We start from the raw sequence: 26,456 nt of genomic DNA, 5'->3' as shown, positions 1-26,456 counted from the left end.
GGAAGTTTATAGCTATACAAGCCTACCTAAAGAAACAAGAAAAATCTCAAGTAAACAATCTAACTTTACACCTAAAGAAACTAGAGAAAGAAGAACAAACAAAACCCAAAGTTAGCAGAAGGAAAGAAATCATAAAGATCAGAGCAGAAATAAATGAAATAGAAACAAAGAAAACAATAGCAAAGATCAATAAAACTAAAAGTTGGTTCTTTGAGAAGATAAACAAAATTGATAAGCCATTAGCCAGACTCATCAAGAAAAAGAGGGAGAGGACTCAAATCAATAAAATCAGAAATGAAAAAGGAGAAGTTACAACAGACACCGCAGAAATACAAAACATCCTAAGAGACTACTACAAGCAACTTTATGCCAATAAAATGGACAACCTGGAAGAAATGGACAAATTCTTAGAAAGGTATAACCTTCCAAGACTGAACCAGGAAGAAACAGAAAATATCAACAGACCAATCACAAGTAATGAAATTGAAACTGTGATTAAAAATCTTCCAACAAACAAAAGTCCAGGACCAGATGGCTTCACAGGTGAATTCTATCAAACATTTAGAGAAGAGCTAACACCCATCCTTCTCAAACTCTTCCAAAAAATTGCAGAGGAAGGAACTCTCCCAAACTCATTCTATGAGGCCACCATCACCCTGATACCAAAACCAGACAAAGACACTACAAAAAAAGAAAATTACAGACCAATATCACTGATGAATATAGATGCAAAAATCCTCAACAAAATACTAGCAAACAGAATCCAACAACACATTAAAAGAATCATACACCACGATCAAGTGGGATTTATCCCAGGGATGCAAGGATTCTTCAATATACGCAAATCAATCAATGTGATACACCATATTAACAAATTGAAGAATAAAAACCATATGATCATCTCAATAGATGCAGAAAAAGCTTTTGACAAAATTCAACACCCATTTATGATAAAAACTCTCCAGAAAGTGGGCATAGAGGGAACCTACCTCAACATAATAAAGGCCATATATGACAAACCCACAGCAAACATCATTCTCAATGGTGAAAAACTGAAAGCATTTCCTCTAAGATCAGGAACGAGACAAGGATGTCCACTCTCACCACTATTATTCAACATAGTTCTGGAAGTCCTAGCCACGGCAATCAGAGAAGAAAAAGAAATAAAAGGAATACAAATTGGAAAAGAAGAAGTAAAACTGTCACTGTTTGCGGATGACATGATACTATACATAGAGAATCCTAAAACTGCCACCAGAAAACTGCTAGAGCTAATTAATGAATATGGTAAAGTTGCAGGTTACAAAATTAATGCACAGAAATCTCTTGCATTCCTATACACTAATGATGAAAAATCTGAAAGAGAAATTATGGAAACACTCCCATTTACCATTGCAACAAAAAGAATAAAATACCTAGGAATAAACCTACCTAGGGAGACAAAAGACCTGTATGCAGAAAACTATAAGGCACTGATGAAAGAAATTAAAGATGATACCAACAGATGGAGAGATATACCATGTTCTTGGATTGGAAGAATCAACATTGTGAAAATGAGTATACTACCCAAAGCAATCTACAGATTCAATGCAATCCCTATCAAATTACCAATGGCATTTTTTACGGAGCTAGAACAAATCATCTTAAAATTTGTATGGAGACACAAAAGACCCCGAATAGCCAAAGCAGTCTTGAGGCAAAAAAATGGAGCTGGAGGAATCAGACTCCCTGACTTCAGACTATACTACAAAGCTACAGTAATCAAGACAATATGGTACTGGCACAAAAACAGAAACATAGATCAATGGAACAAGATAGAAAGCCCAGAGATTAACCCACGCACCTATGGTCAACTAATCTATGACAAAGGAGGCAAAGATATACAATGTAGAAAAGACAGTCTCTTCAATAAGTGGTGCTGGGAAAACTGGACAGCCACATGTAAAAGAATGAAATTAGAATACTCCCTAACACCATACACAAAAATAAACTCAAAATGGATTAGAGACCTAAATATAAGACTGGACACTATAAAACTCTTAGAGGAAAACATAGGAAGAACACTCTTTGACATAAATCACAGCAAGATCTTTTTCGATCCACCTCCTAGAGTAATGGAAATAAAAACAAAAATAAACAAGTGGGACCTAATGAAACTTCAAAGCTTTTGCACAGCAAAGGAAACCATAAACAAGACGAAAAGACAACCCTCAGAATGGGAGAAAATATTTGCAAATGAATCAACGGACAAAGGATTAATCTCCAAAATATATAAACAGCTCATTCAGCTCAATATCAAAGAAACAAACACCCCAATCCAAAAATGGGCAGAAGACCTAAATAGACATTTCTCCAAAGAAGACATACAGACGGCCACGAAGCACATGAAAAGATGCTCAACATCACTAATTATTAGAGAAATGCAAATCAAAACTACAATGAGGTATCACCTCACTCCTGTTAGAATGGGCATCATCAGAAAATCTACAAACAACAAATGCTGGAGAGGGTGTGGAGAAAAGGGAACCCTCTTGCACTGTTGGTGGGAATGTAAATTGATACAGCCACTATGGAGAACAATATGGAGGTTCCTTAAAAAACTAAAAATAGAATTACCATATGACCCAGCAATCCCACTACTGGGCATATACCCAGAGAAAACCGTAATTCAAAAAGACACGTGCACCCGAATGTTCATTGCAGCACTATTTACAATAGCCAGGTCATGGAAGCAACCTAAATGCCCATCAACAGACGAATGGATAAAGAAGTTGTGGTACATATATACGATGGAATATTATTCAGCCATAAAAAGGAACGAAATTGAGTCATTTGTTGAGAAGTGGATGGATCTAGAGACTGTCATACAGAGTGAAGTAAGTCAGAAAGAGAAAAACAAATATCGTATGTTAATGCATGTATGTGGAACGTAGAAAAATGGTACAGATGAGCCAGTTTGCAGGGCAGAAGTTGAGACACAGATGTAGAGAATGGACATATGGACACCAAGGGGGGAAAACTGCGATGAGGTGGGGATGGTGATGTGCTGAATTGGGCGATTGGGATTGACATGTATACACTGATGTGTATAAAACTGATGCCTAATAAGAACCTGCAGTATAAAAAAACAAACAAAACAACTAATACTAAACTTTCATTGGGTTATTTGTATGGAAATATGTTAATATAAATGTTTCAGACATTACATGAAATTTCTAAAAATCTTATATTTGTATTTGTATGGAAATATGTATGGAAATATGTTAATATAAATGTTTCAGACAGTACATGAAATTTCTAAAAATCTTATATTTGTATTTGTATGGAAATAGGTATGGAAATATGTTAATATAAATGTTTCAGACATTACATGAAATTTCTAAAAATCTTATATTTGTATTTGTATGGAAATATGTATGGAAATATGTTAATATAAATGTTTCAGACATTACATGAAATTTCTAAAAATCTTATATTTGTATTTGTATGGAAATATGTATGGAGATATGTTAATATAAATGTTTCAGACATTACATGAAATTTCTAAAAATCTTATATTTGTATTTGTATGGAAATATGTATGGAGATATGTTAATATAAATGTTTCAGACATTACATGAAATTTCTAAAAATCTTATATTTGTATTTGTATGGAAATATGTATGGAAATATGTTAATATAAATGTTTCAGACATTACATGAAATTTCTAAAAATCTTATATTTGTATTTGTATGGAAATATGTATGGAAATATGTTAATATAAATGTTTCAGACATTACATGAAATTTCTAAAAATCTTATATTTGTATTTGTATGGAAATATGTATGGAAATATGTTAATATAAATGTTTCAGACATTACATGAAATTTCTAAAAATCTTATATTTGTATTTGTATGGAAATATGTATGGAAATATGTTAATATAAATGTTTCAGACATTACATGAAATTTCTAAAAATCTTATATTTGTATTTGTATGGAAATATGTATGGAAATATGTTAATATAAATGTTTCAGACATTACATGAAATTTCTAAAAATCTTATATTTGTATTTGTATGGAAATATGTATGGAAATATGTTAATATAAATGTTTCAGACATTACAGGAAACGTCTAAAAATCTTATATGTTCTGGTATAATGTTATAAGTAATAATCCTAGTTATTACTTTAAAATGTATATCTCAGAAATAACTAATTTTCTTGTCAACTGCATTATTATGAACTTTCATCAAATCTTTAACCATGGTCATTTTTAAGTCTTTTGTCATTTACAGACAGTTCTGGGTGTACTCTGATGATTTTGCAAATATGTTCCTATAAAAGAGTTTCATCTTCAAGAAATTCATGGAAAAGACTCTGACAAGTACAGGTTTCTGGTAACTGACTGTACTGCTGAACTGAATGAATAAGCATTTTCAGAACTCTAATGAAAAACTGATGAACTCATAAAAGTGCTAACAAAAGATCAAGATGAAAAAAAGGAAATTAATTACATGGGACTGAGTGAACTGATGAGGATGAGTATAATTTTTGTGACTTTCTGTCTGAATTTAAAAAAAAAAAAAATCCCACAAGGACTCAGAGGAAAAGAATATACAAATCAATTTTCACTGCAAAGTAAAGGAGCTGTTACAGTGGAGGATTACTGGACTGAATGTCAATGTTATGACATAGTATAAGTGTGTTTCATGTTTGGTAATTGCAATCATTGTTGCTTTTGTTGTGGTCATCCATGTACAATGCTTGGTGTCAGTCTATCTATCTCTTGTAAAAATAAAATACAGTGTGTGTGTGTGGAAAAAAAAAAAAAAAAAGGCAAGCAATAACCACTGATCAAATAAAAAAAAAAAATAGTAAAAAAAAAAAAAAAAAAAAAAAAAAAAAAAAAAAAAGAAATGCCCTAGTGTGATGCTGCGGACCAGTGAAGGCTGCGGACTGGGAGACACAAGGTCTGGATGCTGGTTCTCGGCCACCGTGCTGCGGTCTATTTTTATTGGGCACCTGAGGGCCCGGGATGCTGAGAAAGACGCAGTCCCCGCCCTCAGGGAACTTACAGTCTAGCGGGGAGACACTGACAAGCACAAGCCCCTGTGTGGAGCGGCACCAGTTACAAGGCAGTTAAACTCCTGACGTTAAGGAAGAGCAAAGCAGGCTTTCATCCACTGCTACCCTCGCACCTCACTGAACCTAGATTTTGTTCACTAAAATTGAGATAATTCCTTCTTAATCTACTTTACGGTGCTGTAGGGACCTCAAAGGCCAAAGTTCCTAGAAAAGCATAAAGGGCAATTCAAAGTAGAGACTGTTGATTAGCTACGTAACGGTGCTAATCTGCACATTTAAAGGATGTTTCATTCAGCGGTGCTACAGGAGAGCGGAACAGAGGGCTAGAAGGCTTGCAAGTCACTGGTACCTGCTCCGAAAAAAAGCAAAACAAAACAAATAAACAAACAAAAAAACAGGCTTGACCTAACGTGGAGGGGAATCCGGAGCAAACTCCAAAGTCAAATTCTCGGAAAGTGACACGTCGGTCTGAGCACCCGCCGCCACTCACCTCGTCCCCAGGGTCACTCTCCAGGCGCCCGCACCACCCTCACCCCGGAAATCCCAGACCGCAGTCCTGACCGCCCGGACCGAGTCGCGGGCGCCTCCTGGCGGCCACCCGCGGCCACCGCCCGCTCGGGGCGCGGGAGCGGCACTGGCGAACTAGGGAGAGAAGGGGCGTGGTCTTCTCGCGTGAACTAATGGCGTCATCGAAGCGACGGGCCCGGAAGGAAGTGGCGTGCGGAGAGGTGTGGCGGTTTCTGCGGTTGCACAGGGGTTCGGACGAGTACGGAGCGCCTGGAGGGACAGCCTGGTACGCGCCCCCCCCCCCACCTTAGTGCGCGCGCTTGGGCCTCGGTGAGGCTCCCGGCAGGAGCTGATCGGCGGTTCCCCCCGGCCCCCAGCACAGCATCCTTTCTCCCTCGGGAGCGGGAAAGCAACCCCTTTCTGTCCCGTCCCTTCCCCGCGAGCCTCTAGGCGGGACGGAGCGGAGGCTCTTAGAGCCTCCAGCCCCGACCCAGGGCTCCTGGGACTCGCGACCCTCTCTCAGAAGAGGGCAGGGAAGGAGCGCGAGGTGGGGCGGGGGTGACTTCGGGGAGCAAAGGGCTTTTGCAGATAGGACGCAGCTGCAGATCGGTAGCTGGAGGCCGCACCGTAAAATAAGCGCCTCTCAGACGTCTGCGCCCAAGTTAAGTTAGACCCGGGCGGCAGAAATCCACGCGCTGGACGCGTGGGCCCAGGCGCGCCCGATTGGGAACCTCGCTGACAGTTACCGCAGTTTTTCCAGATCATTCAGTGTTCAGGAAATGAGTCTCTGGATGCCAACTCGTTCGCGTCCTGGTGCCTGAATACAGTTGAACCCAGGAGCCCCAGAGTCTACCCAGCCTGGGGAACCCCCTTTCCCCTCTAACCATGGGCTTGGGGAACCTGTCAGGTGCAAAGTGCCGGTCAAGCATATGGGAGGGAGTGTGGCTTCAGTGCTGCTCAGAGCCCTATATTGTTTAGGGCCAAAGGAATAACTGGGAAGGTGGATGAAAGGCCAGAGAATCCCGCCATGGAACTCGGCTCGCATGCTGTCTCTGTCGCTCCAGCCTCTGAAAGGAGTAAATAATGGTTTCCTTTGAAGTGGCAGGCAATTAGGGCTGGGAGGCTCTGACCAGAATTACACGGCCACAACTGCCTGTCATCTGACATCCTCTGTAATTTGGACCAACGTACTGCAGCTGCCTCGCTTCCCTTTTACTAATATGAGCGGCTCCGGTGACAGCCCATTCGTGTTCACAGGAAGGGAAGGCTGTGTCCTGAACGCTGCCCAGTTGGCACTGGTTCTCGCTTGGACCACGGCTGTATCTGGAGCCACTGCCTCTTCGGGGAGGTGGAGAGTATAATTCCATAGTTAAGGAATGGTGGTGCCAAGTGAGAGCAAGGAGGAAGAGAGTTGTAGATCTAGCCTTGTGTTCGTACTACTACAGGCTGGACGTGAGCCACTTTCCAGAGCTCAGCTTGGGGAGGTGCTCTTGCTGTGAGAGCTTTTCTCCCGCAAGTCAGAGCGCACACGTCTTGCTGTATCTTTTCCCCCAGGGTGAACGCTCACCGATGGCTCAGTTGGGAGCAGTTTTGGCTGTGGCTGCCAGTTTCTTGTGTGCATCTCTCTTCTCAGCTGTGCACAAGATAGAAGAGGGACATATTGGGGTGTATTACAGGTAAGGCAGCGACAGGGAGTTGCTTGCAACTTCCTGTTCAATGACTGGCTTTCCTAGTCAATGTTTAACAGATTCTGCTGGCCAATTGTGTTTCTATTTTGTTGATTAGGGGAGTCTTTTAGATTGAGCTTTTGTGTCCGTGACCATGGAGAGGGGAATACACACACACACGTAAATACATATATAAATGTAAATATAAAACCTAGTAGTCTGATGCCATGGATGATAATCGATAAACGTGTAGAGAGATTTAGAGAGAAAACCTAAAGGCAACCATGCTCCTTGAAGATCATCTCTGAAACATTGTTTTCTCCTACTTCCCTCTGGGCGTCTTGGCGCCACAAGTTTACCTCTGATGAGTACCGGTTCTTGATGGCAACCTGAGGAGATGTAATGGGGACCTACTCTTTAAAATTAACATTTCAGGAAAAATGAAAGAGCCTGCAGGTTGATTTGTATCCATCAAGGCAAGCTCTAGGATAGTGGTTCTTGCAATAACCCATTATATCACTTTATTTTTATTGCTCTTTTTTAAAAAAAAATGTATCTGTGACTTAAATAATATAAAGCAAAAAAGCATTTAATATAAATCTTAGGTTGCTTTCCTTTGAGTAACCTCCATAACCAAGTTATTTGCTTTAAGTCTTTATGAACGCCTTCTTATATGTACCCCGTAATGCTTTTTCTCTGGATGCCAATAGCGAGTTCTAGAAATCTGATTGGGTTCCCCTCTCCCTTTAATTATTTCTTCCCACCATCTGTTTCTATGTCCCCCAAAATGGCTTTTAATTTTATTACCATTTACATATAACTTGATTAGAAAAGTAACTGTACTGCCAAAAAAATATTTAGATGGTTTATCAAGTGTACTTAAAATTATTCTTTTGGTTCTTTGTGTCACTGGACTCCAACACTAGTACCATTAATTGGTCACTGTATTACCAGATTTAACTGCCCTTGTGGATCGCCACAAGCCCAACAGATACGACAAAACAGCTCTCCTCTCTTACCTCAAGTATAGCCAGGGATTCTGCTGTCTTTATTCCACTTTGTCTGTGTGCCCATTTTTCTCACTGCAAAGCATGAATAGCGGTTTTAGGTTTTAGCATCAGGCTTCCTAGAATATTAGGGTCAAGCTGAGAGGAAGAAAGGGATCTGTGGGCATGGCTCTGGCACATGTCACTCTATATTAAATGTTTATGGGGCTGCAGAGAAAGTGGGCCCAAACAGTATTGATGTAACAGACACCCCTTTGCTAAACCAAGCCTGCCTCTCTCTCCCTCCTCTGCAGAGGCGGTGCCCTGCTGACTTCCACCAGCGGCCCTGGCTTCCATCTCATGCTCCCATTCATCACATCCTATAAGTCTGTGCAGGTATACTCGGCTTGTGGGGCAGGGCTGGACGACTGCAGACTTGGGTGGTGATTAGTGCCTGATTTGGAATGATTTAGCCATTGGATGAGTGGATGGGTATAATGCCTTTCCAAGGAATCACTTAAGACTAAGTCATATATATAATATAAAGTATGAGGCTCCGTGAGCCATTCACTTCTGGGGTTTTACTTGATCGTTGAAATAGCTGAACGCGGTCATTGCCTTGGCCCGTCATTCCCAGCTGGGAACTATGGCTTCACTTCAAGACAAAACCAGAGAAGAATCTGTTCTGAATATGCAGAAGGAAAAATAGGATGTTTGTGCATCTGTATGTTTTAAACCACAGGCTACCAAGATAGATGGAAATAAAACATGGTAATTTTGCTGGTTCTTTTTTGAACTTCAGAGATGTGAACATAATTGGGGGGGGGGTGAACTTGGAGAAGGGAAATGACATCTAAAATAGGTGTAGGATTAGTTATGACAGACCCAAAGCCAGGCTAAGTTAGACTAGTCATCTTTGAAGTATATCCAGCTAAGAGGAATAAGAAGATTCAGAGAATGACTTTTAAACTAACCCAGGAAAATATCCTGGTATACCTCATCAGCATTTGCCCTGTAGGTTTCTTCTGCCATTTACTGTGCTTGATGGTTTTCAAAGTGCATTCATGCACATTATCTCATCTGAGTCTCACAATAATCCTGAGAATGGGCCAAGCAGGTTTTAGAGGCTATGAGGTTAAATAAAGAATCTGCTGTTTCAAGACTAGTAAATGGAAGAAATGGAAGTAAACACGGGTCTTAGGACTCCTAATCCAGGGTCTTTTTCACTAAACCATCATTGCTCAGCTTGTTCATGTGGTGGTTCATTTACAGGGAAGCAGGGTGGGTACCTTTGCTTGGTTTAGTCTCACACTCTGTAAGTGAGGAGGATTCAGTGGGGGTATTCACGTTTCACAGAGGCAAAGTTTAACCCAAATAAGTATTCAAGGCCAAGGCTATTTAGGTTTCCCAAAAGAACTCACTTTGTTTGTCACTGCTCACCTTACCGCATCTTATGTCTCCCCTAATTCCAGACCACACTCCAGACAGATGAGGTGAAGAATGTACCTTGTGGGACAAGGTAAGGTGCCCAGAATAAAGCTGTGAAGCCCACATAAGAGGCAAGGCCATCTGGCTGGCTACAGTAAGAGACAGTGAAAAGGGACGTACCCCTTGGTGGTTTCACCAAGTTCTTTGTCCCCAAGCTCCCTATGTTCTGAGTTGAGTAGGTGGTGGAATGCAGTAGAGAAAAATCACAGAAGGGAGACAAGTTTGGAAGGGCCTTGAATGCCATGATAAAGGCTTTTAGCACATAAATAACTTGCTAGAGGAAGATAACTTTAGCAGAACTAGCTATGGAGAATGTTGGAAAGGTGGTAGCGGGGAGAACTCAGGGGCAGGAAATTCAAAGAGAAAACCAATACGGTGGTCTGGTTGAAAAGTCAGGAAGGTCTGAACAGGGACAGAGTAACAAAGTAAACCACACCACAAGAAAACACTCGGACAAATACAGAATCAGAACATCCCACAGAATGACTGGCCCAATTTCATCACAAAGTCATTGTATCTGGAGGGGCCTTGGGTCAAAAAGGAGACGTAAAGATATAAGCAAATGTAACGTGGTGAACCTTGCTTAGAACATGGTTCCAAAATAACAGCTATTAAAGACATTACAGAAACTGCGTTAGTCATTTTGGGCTGCCATAACAGAATACCACAGACTGGGTGGCTTAAACAACAGACATTTATTTTCTCACGGTTCTAGAAGCTCAAAGTCCAAGGTCAAGGTGGCAGCAAGGTTGGTTCCTGGCCTGCAAGTGGCTACTTTGCTGTGTCCTCACATGGCCTTTCCTCTATGCACGTGTGGAGAGAGAAAAAGATCTCTGGTGTCTTTTTCTTCTTTCCTTTACCAGTCCAGTCAGATCAGGGCCCCACCATTATAACCTCATTTACCCTTAATTACCCCTGTAAAGGCCCTGCTTCCAAATGCACTCGCATTGGGGATTAGAGTTTCAGCATACGGATTTTGGAGAGCACACAGTTCAGTCCATGACAGGAGCTTCTGGGGAAATTTGGAGAAAGACTGGGTATTAGATGGTAAGGAATTATTGCTAATTTCCTTAGGTTTGGGAATGGTATTGTGACTCTGTAGGAGACTGTCATTATTCTTAGGATGCTTGACAGGTGTTAAGGGCTAAGGTATCCTGACCGCAGCTTGCTTTGAAATGTTCAGCAAAAAAAAAAAGGTAGATCAATCAATAGGTAAAATGTTAACAATTGTTAAATTTAGGTGTTGATATATGAGTGTTAGTTGTACTATTCTTTCAGCTTTTCTGTATGTTTGAAATTGTTTTCTAATGAATGTCAGGGGCGGGGAGGGCTGAACTGAAGTGATGGTGAAAACAAAGTGAGAAACAGTGACCATAAAACCCCACATTTTTAAGTTCTGAGAACTCCGTTACCTTCTTTAGTCTCTTCCTTTCGATTGATTGCTTTAATCAAAAGGCACTGCAGATTCAAAGGAGATGAACTACTCTTGTCTTACCGCCAAAGTTTCGTTTTTCTCTTCGCGGAGGTATTTTTAGGAGGTGTGATTTCTCGCGAGGTTGTGTTCTCACTAGCGGCTCGGAAGGACTCCTGCCTGGAGAGCCTCCTGCCTCTGACCTCTCACCGCCTCCCACCCCACCGCCCCCGTGAACTCTCCTCCTTTCCCGTGGAGTCACACACCTGCCGCTGCCCCCTAGGAGGGGCACCATATTCCAGAGCTTAGCCCTGACTGCTGTGTCCGTGCCTCTTCCGACAGCGGTGGTGTGATGATCTACTTCGACAGAATCGAGGTGGTGAACTTCCTGGTCCCACACGCAGGTGTGTGCTTGCCGTGCCCCTCCCCCAGCCCAGCCCCTCCCCCGCGGCCCACTCCCCCCGCCCCGCCACTGGCCCCGTGTCTGCTGCAGCGCCCCGGGAAGGGACCGCCGCTGTGTCCGGGGATGTGGCGAGTCCCGCCCGTCCTCATGCTGAATCTCTCCTTCCTCCCAGTGTATGACATAGTGAAGAACTACACTGCCGACTACGACAAGGCGCTCATTTTCAACAAGATCCACCACGAGCTGAACCAGTTCTGCAGTGTCCACACGCTTCAGGAGGTCTACATCGAGCTGTTCGGTAAGAAAGCCTCTTGTGATGATCACCTGCTCGAGCAGCCCTGCTTCCGCCGCTGCCTACTTCTGAGCTGCCCACAGGGCGGCATGGGTACCAAAGGCCCGGAAGTGCTGAAGATCCAGTGCCCGGGAAGCGGGCGGTCACACAGGGCACTCCTGGGAAATGCTGATGCCGGTGGAAGAAGCTCGTGAGAGTGGTTGAGCGTTGGGCACAGGAGTAATAGTGGATGAGAGGACTCGCTCCTGCCCTGAATCAGAGGTCTGGGATGGACATGTGTTCCCACTGTCCCTAAACATCGTTCTGTAATAAAGAGGGATCAGTTCTAGAAGGACCTTAGAGATTACCCAGCATCCTCCTTTCAAGATAAGGGTACTAAGGCCCAAAGGGAGAAAGTGCCAGAGCTGGCTGGTAGCAGAGCTGAAGCTCAGACCTCCCTCCCCTGGCTTCTGGCTTCTGGCTTCTGGCTTCATCCATGCCACCCTGGATGAAGGGCACCAGGACCGGCTGATGAGAACAGCAAGGGTCACGTTTAATTCTAGAAGTGGGACAAGGACCATAGCTACTTAAAGTTCCTATGTGGGTTTTGGTTGTTGTTGTTTTTACCCTATACCTGTAGAGAAGAATAGGGAAACGCTTAGAACAGAGAGGACCCACGTGGGACTTCCCTGGTGGCGCAGTGGTTAAGAATCCGCCTGCCAATGCAAGGGACACGGGTTCGAGCCCTGGTCCGGGAAGATCCCACATGCCGCGGAGCAACTAAGCCTGCGAGCCACAACTCCTGAGCCCATGTGCCACAGCTGCTGGGCGCACATGTCGCAACTACTGAAGCCCGCGTGCCTAGAGCCCATGCTCTGCAACAAGAGAAGCCACCGCAATGAGAAGCCTGTGCACCACAACAAAGAGTAGCCCCCGCTCGCCGCAACTAGAGAAAGCCCACGCGCAGCAACGAAGACCCAATGCAGCCAAAAATAAAATAAATAAATTTATTAAAAAAAGCAAATGAACTTTGCCGTCAGTGGTAACAGCTATTCTTGACATCAGGACTGGACAGTGGTTTTTCCCAGGAATCTTCATTAAAAGGACCCTGAGTGAGAACATTCTGTAGAGTAGACAGAGGCGGAATCATTGGCGACACCAGTGGTCTTAATTAAGCAAACAGCCTTTTGCACTGTGTTTCAGATTTGGGAAATCATCAGAAGCACTTTTGACTTTTCTGCAGAAGAAAATGAATCTAAATTCACTTTATAGGCTTTGGATTCTCTTGTGGGGTTTGGATTCAGTGTGCTGTTAAGAACAATTCAGTAAATCTGCTGTTGATTTTTTTTTTTTAACCTCAAACTGATAGAATTTCATAAAATATCTTAGTTTTCTCTCTAGGCATTGTTTTAGAACTTGTGCCATTAAATGAACGTTTCAAAGCATTTGAAACAACAAAAGACAGAAGAGCTCTAATTTCCATGTAGAGATAATTAAAATGTGAAATTGTTCTGCATTAGAGAACTTCTCACTATCTTGCAGATGAACTTGGCGGCCTGGTAAAGTAAAACTTCTTGTACAGAGGAGCTAGGGAAGTATGTTTGCTTTGAAATATCTTTCTTTTTAACATCATTCTTGCCAGCAAGCACTGTTTTGTTTAAAATCCATTTGCATCTGCAAAGGAGAAACTCAAGTCTCTAATCCTGTTCCTTGAAGTTGGAAAGTTTTTCTCTGGTCCCCTCCTCTCAGGACTTACAGCCCTGACTTTCAGCTTGACTGCAGTTTTTATCACTGCTTGCTCTGATGCATCCTCTTTGCCTGTTTTATTAAAATGTTATCCAGTACTTGTTAAGAAGTTTGTCTGAAGACCCTCTTTGTGTTCACTTAGTAACATAACTTAATTGGCATCTGTCAGCATAACCATCACCTATAAACAACTTAGTACTGGTGTTACTTTGGTAGTAAACCACCTTGCAAAATATTTCTTCCAGATTTTCCTAGAAAGTTACTAGCCCAGGGTCACAGTTTTCTGCCTTGACTCAGATAGAATTTAATCTGATAAACAGCTGTGTTATTAACTTATGGAGGGTACAGGCCATCTCCCTTAAAGTTTGGTTGGTCTCCTATTTAAAATAGAAAATATGGAATGGAATGTTTATCTCTAGCCGTCAAATTGTTAGACCCATGTCAGGTGTGAGGTGCTGCCCTTATGGGCATTTCTCCCTCAGTGCTGAGAGGCTGGTGGGAACGTATCTGATATGTAGAGGTATTAAAACCCCTTGCTTAGCGATATGACAGTTGAAGGAAGTACTGTTCTCAACCCTAACAACCAAAGCATAATAATTGAACAAGTTCCTCATTTGGGGTCCTGACTAGCTAGAGCACATCACTGAACCTCTGTGGGCCTCAGTTTGAGCATCTGTAACAGGCAAGGAGTTAGACTTACTGTTCCTCAAAGGCTCCTGGATCACGAATGGCCACTTAAAGCAGATGGCAGCTGACAGTAAGGGAGATGGTTCCGTGTAGATGTCCCAGCCTGGTTTCGTGGGTCCTTTTCTCGGTGATCTTCCAGGATCTTACTGAGGATCTCATGGGCGGGGGGGGCAGGGAAGGGAAGGCCCAGGCCAGAGCAGGCAGCCTGGGTGCCGCTGTTCCTAGGGTCACAGCTAGAGGGACAATCGGTTACAGCTCTTCCAACCCTTGTCCGTGAAATGACTCACGTGTCATGTTTCAGACAGAGAATCAGGACCAAAGCAAACAACACATCAAACCACTTGGGCTCGTTTCCAGAACTGTAAATTGTCATTTTTCTCCTTGGGTTATTTGATGGAGTTCCTAAATAGAATTAGTCTTCCTTGGGGCTTTCCTTGACATCAGAGTCTGTTTATCTTTTAGAAACCTCTAAAATTACTAGATTTAATGTGCTTGGCTTTTTCAAAATACCTAACTTGGCCATTCCGCCTTCCTTCTTCGTGAAAGCCAGGCGGCCACCTTCTGTTGCTGCTGTTTCTAGGGAAGGGCTGCTGCCTGACTCCAAAAATGTGCTAGAGTTGTTGTTTGTCCTTGTAAAGTTTAGTTCCCTTCTGGGCGAGGCTGATATTTTCTTGAGGCCCCAGGGAAAGGACACGCTCACGTCTGGCTCACATAGCGGACCGAGTGGGCATCCCGCTGTGAGAGTCTTGCAGGGCGTCTTTAGACATCCGGGCTCTGATGAGCAGTCTGCCTTGGGAAGACCTTTTGCCTGTGCATTCTTCAGCCGGTGTCTTGCCTTGCACTCTACCACCATACTTCCCTCCTCCCCGCCTGAAAAGTGTAACAGCTCCTTTTTCTATGTGTCTTGATTCCAGATCAGATTGATGAAAATCTCAAACTGGCTTTGCAGCAGGACCTGACCTCCATGGCCCCCGGGCTCGTCATCCAAGTAAGCACCGCCCTGGTGGGAGCCCTGCCACCGCCCCCGACCCCCGAGGAAGGTGCATCCCCTCTTCCAGAGGATGTCCTGTCTGTGCAGGAAGATCAAGGACCGGTGGGAGCTGGTCCCTCAGCCCCTCACCTCCCCATCGGGTGCTGTTTTTATCCCTCTCCAGGCTGTGCGGGTGACAAAGCCCAACATACCCGAAGCCATCCGCAGGAACTACGAGCTGATGTGAGTGTGCCCGGTGCCCCAGCTGTATCCACCGCTCTCCCCCGCCTCCCGTTCATCCCATCCCGGGGTTGATCGACGCCGGGCCAGACATCCCCTCTTGAGTATTTGTTACAGCGCACCACCCTGGAAGATGGGGCAGGCATGTCAGGACGCTCACCTGGGCTCCGGGACGACAGAGCAGGGATGCTCTTCAGGGGGTCGGGGAGGGGGCGGGGGGGAGGTGTGTGGCATTTCACGACTCGTGCCAAAGAAGACGGGGAGCAGCGATTGAGTGGGCAGGCAGGTGCCTTTTACTGAAGTCAGTTATGCTTTATTTCCTACCAATGAGTTTCGGAGGAGAAGGCAAGCCATGTTACTGCCTGCAGCAGAGCCGCTTTCACCTGGGATGTTAAAGAGCCTGCCAGGAGAGAGGAAGGAATGACAGCTTGCGTCCCCCTGGGCGGGGGCAGCTTGTCTTCTCCAGGGCACAGTGAAGCTCCGCAGAAGCTGGTCCCCAGTGGCCTCACAGCTGTGCATTTTTCTCCCCTTCAGGGAAAGCGAGAAGACGAAGCTTCTGATTGCAGCCCAGAAGCAGAAGGTGGTGGAGAAGGAAGCCGAGACAGAGCGGAAGAAGGCCCTCATTGGTCTGACTGTGCTTCTGGGGTCCCCTTTCGGGGCGGAGGGGCTGGGGAGGGTGGAGAGATTCAGGAAGCCTGGGGCACGGTCCTCCGAAGCCCTGCCACACGCAGGGGCGGCCTTCATCCCCCGGAAGCAGAGCTGAAATTGTCAGATTGCAGCCAGCGATCGTGAGTTTTGAGTTTCCACAAATCTCTTAAAGGAGCCCTTCCAGTTAATTCTTCATTCACAATAATAATAACACCGATTGGGCCCTTACTATGAGCCGTGGGCTTTTCTAAACGCTTGCGGGTGAATCATCTCGCTCCCCACACACCCAGCCCTGCCGGGTGAGGAAGGCACCATCCTTAACCTCCTTTCACTGAGCTGAAGCACACAGAGGCTAGATTACTGCCCGAGGTCACATGGCAGAGAGCTGATGGAAACGGGGTTCAAATCCAGGGACTCTGCCCCCGAACCCGGGTTCTTCACCACTGCCCCAGACGACCAGCCACAGCCCTGGCCACTTCCTAACGTGCAGTGGCAGGAGGAAACCTGTACCCTAACCCTTAAAGCATTCCTGTGGAAGAAATGTCCTGTGACTTAGGAGAGAGAGCCTGCCATGGCCGCCTCTGGGCCAGTGGCCCTTCACTCGAGCTCACCCACTGCCCTGCATCAGGGCCTCAGATCAGGTGAAAGGTGCAGTGCAGTCAAACTCTGGAAATACCAGAGCTCTAAGCCTTTTCTCAACTTCATTAATATAGAGGCAGAGAAAGTGGCTCAGGTGGCAGAAATCACCTATGGGCAGAAGGTGATGGAGAAGGAGACAGAGAAGAGAATTTCGGAAATCGAAGGTGAGCAAGAGTGAAATTCCCGCCTGCCTTTTCCTCAGACCCCTCTCTGTGACCAGGGGGTGGGAGAGTCATTTCCTTTGCTCTGTAACCTCTGTTCTCAGATGTTATGATTTCTTTGGAACATCCCTTGTTCTCTGTGCTCTGACTCGAGTTTTGGGGAGATTCGGTCCAGGCTGGCATTAACTTTCCACTTGAGAGATTCAGTCATTCATCAGATTTTAGTTGGATGCCATCAGAACTCTTCTGCCAGGCTTAAGAAAAAGGGAAATCACGTGGTCCCTGCTGTCTTGCGCTCACAGTCTGGCATTGGAAGTAAACCAAGAAGCTAGGTCCAGACAGCAGCTCGCTCCCTCCTGCCTTACCCACCCCCCTCCTCGGAAGCCCGTGATCACCATAGTTTTGGCCTCTCAGGGTCCCTGTGGATGTTAAGCTGGGTGTGAAGAAGACACCTTGCAATACCGACACCACGAGCTGGAGAGAGGTGTTGTCTTTGCCAGCTTCTCTGAATCTCACTCACCTTCAGTCCCCTGCCCCTCAGCTCTCACCTCATTCCCACCACTCACCTCCTCCTCCGTGTGGTGCCTTTATATCAAGCAAATTCTAGGCCAAAAACAAGACCTCAGGGCCCAGCTTCAGGCTACACAGTGCTGTGTCCAGTTGTACTCACGATGGGGCCTCTCGGGCTTTGCAGGTGCCCGTGGAGGAGCCAGTTAGGCTTTTACAGGTCAGCAGCTCCTCACTGGGGAGCTCTTAGCTGAACAGCACATTTTTATTTCTTATAAACGCAGGTCACCAGGCGGTAAGGCCAGTCGAGTTGGCCGCATGCACCCCAGCCGGCCTGCAGGCTTCCACCGCCCAGGGCCCTGCTGAGGCTGTGCAGTGAGAACCCACCCGCAGTCCCCCCTGGCTTCCCAGGCTTTTGCTACAGATGTTGCCCATGCAAGGCTGGCCTCATTCCCAAGGCCAGGGAGTAGACATCAAAAATTTTGCGTCAGCTTGACCGAAAGCTGGTCTGAGCAGATTAAGGAAGCAGATTGCAAAGCAGAAGTTTAAATGGGTCTTAGTCCAAACAGGTGTTAGCCTGGACCACGGCACGGCATGCCCTTCAAGTTGTGCCAGCTTAAGCGCTGCTAATTAGAGCCTTTCTGAAATGACTGATGGAAATGAAAAGGGAGCTGAAGTTGGAGAGGGGCTGAATTGTTTTGCTTATGGTAGTCGGTTTCAGGGCAGATCCACCTCGGGCCTTATCCAGAGCCTTCTTCGGGCTTCCCTTGCTCTTGCTGTGTAATAGGAGGGGAGGGGGCCGGGGTGGAGAGCTCAGAGACTGGAGGTGGAGGCGGGTCCCGCCCCTCCCCTCACAGGCCACAGCAGGAGTAAGCGGCTCGAAAGAGGACGTGTCTCCGGGCCGCAGTGCCTTTCTCCACAATGCTGTCAGAAAACACACTGTCGGGCACAGCAGCAGACTTGCTCAGGGTTAGCTAGTCCCCAGCACCGGGAGATGCTGTCAGAGCACTCTTTCATCTTGGTCGATTTTCACAACCACTTGTGAAACAGGAAAAAAATGCCTTTTCCCCAGTTTCATAAATGAGGAAATCAGAGCACAGAGAAGCCAGAGCAGTGTGCCCAGGGTCACGGAGGCAGTCGGGGAAAGTTGCGGGGACTAGCCTTCTGATAGCCGCTGCGCTTCACTTCACTGCGTTCTTCCCTTAAGATGCTGCGTTTCTGGCCCGGGAGAAGGCCAAAGCGGACGCTGAGTGCTACACTGCCCTGAAAATAGCCGAAGCAAACAAGGTAAAGGCCCAGCGCCGCCTGGCCGCCAGAGGGCGTGTGCCCGGCTTGAGAGTTGCCGGGTGGTTGTAAGAACACTGCCTGCCCCAGCCCCTCATGGTCGGGAGTGAGGACTCCTGTGCCGTGTGGGCCAGCGCCTTCCCTTTCCCTTAGCTGGACCCTGAGAGAAGTTTAATTTTGCTGGTAAACAGAGAAACTCCTGAAACTCTCGCAGTTCTCACCTTGAGGACCTGAGATTACTCTCTCCCAGAGAAGGGGTTTTGCGGTTACTAATGTAGCAGTGAGACCAGGAAGAGGAGCAGGGGGGTGTGGTTCTCACGGAGACCCTCTCCTCACGAAAGTAAAGGGATGCCGCCCAGACTTTTCCCTAATCTGGCCCCACCAGAGTCTTCCTTCCTCATTTTTCTTCCAGCTGAAGCTGACCCCTGAGTATTTGCAGCTGATGAAGTACAAGGCCATCGCTTCCAACAGCAAGATTTACTTTGGCAAAGACATCCCTGACATGTTCGTGGACTCTCCGGGCAGCCTGGGCAAGCACTTGGAGGCGCTAGTTGACAAGCCGAGCTTTGGCTTAGAAGAGGAGCCCTCAGAGGCGGACGCGGAGGAGAACTGAATGTCCACAGCCGCACATGACACTCAAAGAGATCTTTATTTTTTAATGATGAACCAGGATGCCGCTCCCTTCCACACTACCTTCTTTGACTCTCTTCCACGTACTGTGGTGAAAAAAGAAGAAACAGACTTAAATCTATTCCCCTTCCTGGGAAGCGGGGGCAGGGACTGATGAATTGGGGTTTTCTTCAGGTAAGTAGGTTATGTGACTTCTGTTAAGATTTGGAAACCATGGGTTAGACCTTTGACCGCCAGGCACTGATTTTCGCCCTTCTGAAGCTGGCTTAATTAGTGATGCTATTAATAAGGAGTGGGAGAAATGCAGGGTGTCGCCTCCGATCGGACTGCCCTTATTTGGGGAAAGGCAGTCCAGTGTTCTCATCGTGCCTCCAAGGTGGGAGATGCCCGTGGGTGAGGCCCAGCTACCGAGCAAATACGTGCTTGCAAGTTTGCCAGCAGAGCTGTGGAGAAACGGCTGCGGTGGATGTTGGCTTTCCCGGCGCTCCTGGCCGTGAGCCCGTGAGTTACTGCCGAGGCCCGCTCTCTGGAGCCCTGGTAAGGAAGAGCTGGTGCTAGGTTTTGCAAGCTTTCCTACACACCACCCTCCTTGCCCCAGGGCTGAAAGCGTGGTGGCTTCTGACTACATTTCCAGGGTCAGGGTTTGGCCACCACCACACAGTTCTTTTTAAAACTTTTCACCTATTCTGTGATTTGGTTTTTTTCTCCTCTTAACCTGTTCGTTGGTTCCACTCAGCATCAAGAAGACAGGAATGAAGAACTCAGGTGTCTTCAAAGCTGCTGAAGTGGGACCGTGCTATCTGTTAGCCACTGTGGTACCTCCTTGGCAAACTGTGTGCGTTCCTTGAGATCAAGTGTCTTTTCATTGCTGTGGGGATCCTACGGTTGAAGACCTCCTCTGGGGAGGAAGAAGGGCTCGTCCAAAAGATTCCCCACTCTCAGCGCCTGTGGCTTGTGCTGGGGTCTGTCTGATGTAGTGATAAGGGGGAGGCCGTTCGCTAAGCGGCCGATGTCTTTAAATCCAGGGCTCCGGGGGTCACACCGAGTGTTAAATTTCCAGAGACAGCTGTGTGGGTACGAGTTCATGCCCTAGTCCCTGGGTCAGAAGGGCTGCATCAGAATCCACTCAAATGTTTTTTCGTTACTAATTGGGAGATTTGGATGGGGGGAACACAAACATGAAAAAAAGGTTTTCTTGTGTCCTGAAGTTGGAGTTGGGGGCAGGAGTGGGTACCAGGTCGCTAAGTGCAGGGCAGCTGTCTGGAGTGAAGCCTGTTGGTATCGTCCACGACAAGCCCTGGCTGAGGATTTGTTATTAGCTGCCCCCGTCCAAGAAGAACTCCCACTGTACCCCTCTTTTCTCAGTGAAACTACAAATGATACTTTCTGGCACAGATTTCCATCTCATTTTTGATCCCACGCCCAGACTTCTGATTAATCGAATGGCCCCAAAAGTCGGGCTACCTTGCTTCTAAGTAGCACCAGGCTTGTCGGGAGTTGGGGGAGCATTCAGCCGGCCTAGGAATACACAAAGGGTTAACCCCTCTTAATTTAAATGTTGCCCTTCTCTGTTCTAATCTGTGGGACTTAGAATTCTCAAACCACCATTCCTGGTCACACTTTGTGCAGGCAGCCAAATGTTCCTGGGAGTGATGGATTTTAATGTGCTCAGAAGGCCTTGCAGAAGGCAGTTAGTCTAAGACCAACATAAGGTATCCATCATTAAGATACACTCACCCTCCTCCCATTTCAGTGCCATTAATCACTTGTTAGGAGTACCATGTCACATCCAGCACCCCTGATTTACATATCTGTCGGCTCCTCTGCTCTGAGACCGGCTGCGTAAGCCTCAGAAAACACTACTCCTCTCCAGTGGAATATGCAGCAGGGACATCTCAGCCTCTCTGAATAGCAAGCTTGCTCAGATTCTTAACCGGAACTTCTAATACTAGCATCCTGTGATGGCTTGTCCCTTGCACTAGATCACAAAGGAGCCTCAGTGAAGTCCTGCTACACCTACCCCCCTTCAATGTCAATGTCACTTCTTCTTTAAGCAAAAAATATAACTGTTGTAGTACCCATTCGTTTAACTCCAATGTTGTCTGTACCTCCCTGAATAGGAATATCATGGAAATGGGCTGTTTCCTTAGCTTGGGACAACTAACCAATCTGTCTGTGTGACTTCGTTTCTGTAACACTTACTAGAAAACCTGATGTAAAAACATTTGAATTCTAAACATGTAAACTGTGACAGCCTGCAATTTTGTAGGCAGTAAAGTCATGGCTGCTATTGATAAATGGAACCTCTATCAAAATAAGGAACTGTTTATAAAAGTCAGTTTTTGTAGGACTTCCCAAGGAAAAATCACCTTGGTTGAATGTTTCTCACTCATTAAACTTTGCAGAAGTGATCTATATTCAGTACTGTTTTTAATCACTTTTTTAATATCAGGACAGAATATTTGAAAGGAAGCCACAGTTTGTTATATGACTAAAAAATTTGGAGGGATCTGCGATCATATTAAGTTGAGAGAGGAAAAAAAAATCACTGAAAGAATTTTAGCAATATAGTCATCCCTCGGCATCCGCGGCGGACTGGTTCCAGGACACTCCTCCCCCCCCCCCCCATACCAAAAGCCGTGGATGCTCAAGTCCCTTATATAAAATGGCCTAGTACAGCTGCCTCTGTATCCGCGGGTTCCACATCCGCAGATACAAAGGGCCAACTATATTGATCCGGAAAAAGTAGATGTTTTATAAATGATCTGTTGCAGTCTCTATGGGTCTCTATCTTTCAACACAGATAACTTCACCATTTATAAACAGTGGAAGTCAGATCTTCATATTTACTGACTTACCTATTTAAGTTTGATCGAGGATAAGTTGTATCCTGACTAGTGGTCACTCTGCATCTATGGACTTAACCACTGCTTCTTTAGTTCTATTCAGTAGGGTTCTAGCCACTATTTCTGGTGTTTCCTTTTAAAAGAGGTAATAGCCAATCATTTTGTGTTTGTATTTCCGTTCCTCTCTATTTCTGCTTTTGTGCAAGCTGGTGACTGAATAGTCAAAACTAATTCTACTTGCAAAGAGCCCCGAGGACTGAATGACCCCCTTTGTAACTGAGAAATGATTGTTGTTAGATTAATCACTCTACAAATGATATGCTGGATTAATTGCCTTGGACTGATGGATGGAAGAACTGTTTTGGACAACTCTAAAGGTGTGATTTGATGTCTTAGTTTTATTTTCAATCTTGCTAAATAAAATGAGTCTTTGTATTTTTTTTTTTTATTACAGTGAAATTTAGCAATAGCTAAAGTTAGGTGATAAAAAGAGATAAAACATTTCTGCCTAGTAAGTTAAGTCGAGCCCCAAACATATATTCAGATGAATATCTATTCCCATTATCAATGTAGAAATAATAAACAGCTTAATTCTTGGTAGGTGCTACGGAGATTTATTGTAAAATACTCCATACACTGCTGCAATTCTGCTCCAAAAGAGCAAAGGTACTTTCAATTGACCCAAAATTCACTTTGATGTCAACTCGGTAGGGAAGTCGCGGTCTCTATCTGGGAAATCTGCCCAGCCTAGAGTTGCCGAATAAAATACAGGATGCCCAGTTAAATGTGATTTTCATATAAACAACGAACAATTTTTAGTATAAGTATGTCCCAAATATTGCATGAGACATACTAAAAAAGTATTCGTTGTTTATATGAAATTCACATTTAACTGAGCATCCGGAACAGTTGACCCTTGAACAATACGGGTCCACTTTTACATGGATTTTTTTCAATAAACACATACTACAGGACTATTCAATCTGCGGTTGGTTGGCTTCGCAGATGCAGAACCACAGATACAAGGGCCTGCTATAAAGTTATAGGCAGATTTTCGTCGATGCCAGCCGGAGTCAGTGCCTGTAACACCTGCATTGTTCAAGGATCAACTGTATTTTTATTTGCTAAATCTGGCAACCCTAGCCCATGCTTTCTCAGGTTTTTCAATGGTCCTCCCAAACTTTCTCTGTTGGTTGGAGAGCCCAACACAAATACTATGAATTTACAATTGAATAGGTAAATTAAGAATGTAGTTTCTAGAGTTAGACTGCCAAGATTCAAATCCCTTCTCTACCACTTCTTAGATGTATGGTCTTGAATAAATTCTTTAACCTGTCTGAGCCTCAGTTTCTTCATCTATAAAATGGGTTGAGTGGATGAAATGAAAACGCATGTGAAGGGGTTAGCACAGTGCATACGTGTTCAAAAATAACTTATTTTCAGTCATCTGGAAAAACAGGCTAGAAAACACACAGGTAACTGGGAAATCAAACAGATGTGATAACATGGAATAAGATTACAGGTAGGATAGCACATAGAGGAAGAAGGGAACAACACTGCAATTCAGCAAACGCAGTATTGAGAATTCGTACTTCCAGCAATGCAGTAGATAGGTAGAAAATTAGCCAGTTTGGCCCTGTTGAAATGAATTGCCCAGTTCTGGGCTCCAATTTAAAAAAAAAAAAAAAAAAAAGACTTGTAGAGGCTAGAAAGAAAACAAAATGTTAAAACCAAAAGAAAAAAAGTAGTTAAAAACTAAATCTCATGGGTTGACCCCAGAAAAGGCAGAAGGGGAGTTTAGCAACTTCACATTTATAAAACTTGCATCATTGTACAACACAGGGAATATAGCCAATATTTTAAAATAGCCATAAATGGAGCATAACCTTTAAAAACTGTGAATCACTATATTGTGCACCTGTAACGTATAATACTGTCCATCAACTATACTGCAATTTTTTTTAAAAAGTTGCAGGATTTCCCTGGTAGTCCAGTGGTTAAGACTCCACACTTCCACTGCAGGGGGCACGGGTTCGATCCCTGGTCAGGGAACTAAGATCCCGCCCGCCTCACGGCGCAGCCAAAAAAAAAAAAAAAGTTGCATCATGGTCAGCTAGATATTCTAGCTCCTCAGAGACCAAAGAAGAGGAAATGGGCTCGCAGAATAGAGCATTTTGAAAGATTTTACTTTAAGACTGGCTAAAATTTGAAATAGGGAAAAGTGGTTATCTGCAAATAGAAAATAAATCCAGGGATTATCACAGATAACATTTTCTTCTCTGATGGCCTTGGGGAGATTCTGTGCTGTTTGGGATGGTTTAAATGTCATCCTCTCTATATGAAGGATCAAATGATCTCTAAAGGTCCTCCCCAGGTCTAGGGTTCTAGAATCTATATTGACATTTCAAAAGCCAAATGTGACAGCATGTTTGCTGAGGGATTGCTGTCATGACTTCTCTACCTGAATTCATTTAAACTGGAACATGGGCATTATTTTTCCATTTCTCTTCGGAGCCAAGTAACCAGGCAACAGTAATTTTTTATTATTTTATCTTTTTTTTTTAATACCCCCAAAAGAATCACAGTAAACTCAAAAGGAAACTTTTGTTTTGTTTTGTTTTGTTGGCCACACCGCGCAGCTTGTGGGATCTTAATTCCCTGACAGGGATGAAACCCAGGCCCTCGGCAGTGAAAGTGCAGAGTCCTAACCACTGGACCGCCAGGGGATTCCCTAAAGGAAATAATTTTAAAATCCATAAATGTTTTTCTCATAATTCAGGGCCTTAGACTACAGAGGTGAATATTTTAAAAGTTTGATGGCATTTATGGTAAGTATACTAGATTTTTATAAAATTGTTTATGAAACCGGTTCCTCTGGGTATTTGGCTTTCTAATCTCTTTTCTTCTTTGTCCTTGCAAACTGTTGGAGCAATTTAAAGACAATTACTAGTGATGAGGTGATTTCAGACTTGCATTTTTCAAGGATTAAGTAGTATGGAAGGATGAAAGGTTAAATTAGATGGTTGATGTCCCAGGAAGAGGAAGAAACTAAAAAAGAAAATAAGGAGGAAAAAGTGGAATAAAATTCATTCAAAAGCACAGCTAAGACGTTAAAAGAAAAAATTGGAAAATGGGAATTGATAATGAGACTGGGGTCCCCATGATCTTTTTGCCTTTATTTCCATTTTTATAAGGTCATAGAATGTTAGAGATGAATAGTATCTTAGAAGCAAATCCACAATAAATCCTGTCCTACTCATCTTGGTCTCCCCTGGTTCCTTTACAAAGAAAACGTCTCAATAAATGTTGACTAATGGAGGGACTAGTGTTCATTGAACACTTGCTTCGGGGAGCATTCTGCTAAGTGTGTGTCACATGTTACCTTGATTGATCCTTACTGCAAGTCTGAAGGAGATATTGACTGACTCCATTTTATAAATGAAAAACTGAGAAGTTCAGTTACTTGTCCAAGATCACAGTTTAGTGATGAAACCAAGATTCAACTTGTGTCAGCCCTATGCCCACCACCACCCAATCTTGCCATCCTTATTAACCCGAAAGCTTAAATCACTCTTCTGATACTTTTTGGGGAGCCACTCTCACATACACCATTGGGGTGGGGAGGTTGACCTTGTAATTCAAAGAAATGACCTGACCTATTAAATGAAGGTACTTCTACTTATTGTCATAGCTATCACCTGGATTATACATCCCTTGGTTAAGTATTTATGGTTTTTAAAATGTTTTCTGAATAGCATATCCGTTTAAGTATGTCATGCTCACCCAATCCCTCCGCTATACAGCCCTTCACCATGACCCCCATCACTGTAATCCCTTTGTTCCTTCCACCACTGACTGCTGGCTGCCACCTCCCAACCTTGCACCTCTACCACCAGCATCTATTAGTATATTCACACCATGAAGGGCTAGTCTAAGTCATTTTTTAATCTTTATCACTTTGGCAGGAGTAGAAATTATCAAGTCCAGAGACATTTTACTTGAACACAATTACTGCAACCCTAGTTTACAGATAACCCAGTTTTGTGTTCCTGGTAGATGGAAACTTCCCCAAAAGAAGTGCTTGATGACAAAGACCCTAGGTTCTGCTCAAAGTGATTTTCCCAGAGCAGACATGTGAAATTCTATCTCAGTTCCCAGGGTCTGGGAAGACGGTGAGAGAACAAAGTACGAACGTTGCCCTTTCTCTCCAGAAGGCTCGAAGTAAGCCCAGTCACCTCAAGACAACATGGAGAGCAAACTTTAGCCCTTTCTCCAACGTAATAGCATCTCATTCA

The 26,456-nt window shown here is 44.5% G+C and overlaps 1 protein-coding gene across 2 annotated transcripts; it reads left to right on the top strand.

The window, feature by feature from the left end:
• The first annotated feature begins 5,759 nt into the window (after positions 1-5,759).
• ERLIN2 (ER lipid raft associated 2) lies at positions 5,760-22,601 on the top strand. Of its 2 annotated transcripts, XR_009006532.1 has the most exons (13): positions 5,760-5,863; positions 7,132-7,253; positions 8,545-8,626; positions 9,703-9,749; positions 11,472-11,533; positions 11,705-11,830; positions 15,151-15,224; positions 15,391-15,449; positions 15,981-16,072; positions 16,808-16,897; positions 18,609-18,688; positions 19,098-19,489; positions 20,052-22,601. XR_009006532.1 is itself a non-coding variant. In XM_007170099.2 (12 exons), exons 2-12 carry the CDS (start codon positions 7,147-7,149, stop codon positions 19,296-19,298), a joined length of 1,020 nt encoding a protein of 339 aa, XP_007170161.1. In that variant the 5' UTR covers positions 5,760-5,863; positions 7,132-7,146; the 3' UTR covers positions 19,299-22,601. The 2 variants fall into 2 exon arrangements, 1 of the variants encoding a protein (XP_007170161.1); XM_007170099.2 differs by having other exon boundaries at positions 19,098-22,601.
• Positions 22,602-26,456: the final 3,855 nt, after the last annotated feature.

The sequence above is a fragment of the Balaenoptera acutorostrata genome, chromosome 21 (assembly GCF_949987535.1).
Source record: "Balaenoptera acutorostrata chromosome 21, mBalAcu1.1, whole genome shotgun sequence".
NCBI classification, from domain to species: domain Eukaryota; kingdom Metazoa; phylum Chordata; class Mammalia; order Artiodactyla; family Balaenopteridae; genus Balaenoptera; species Balaenoptera acutorostrata.
This window is presented reverse-complemented; position numbering and strand designations above follow the sequence as displayed.

Bases quoted from the DNA above. Each gene is read 5' to 3' on its own strand.
- ERLIN2 (XM_007170099.2), top strand. From the start codon at position 7,147: ATGGCTCAGTTGGGAGCAGTTTTGGCTGTGGCTGCCAGTTTCTTGTGT. The intron at 16,898-18,608 runs GTGAGCAAGAGT...TCTTCCCTTAAG, and splicing joins GAGAATTTCGGAAATCGAAG to ATGCTGCGTTTCTGGCCCGG. The intron at 18,689-19,097 runs GTAAAGGCCCAG...TTTTTCTTCCAG, and splicing joins AAATAGCCGAAGCAAACAAG to CTGAAGCTGACCCCTGAGTA.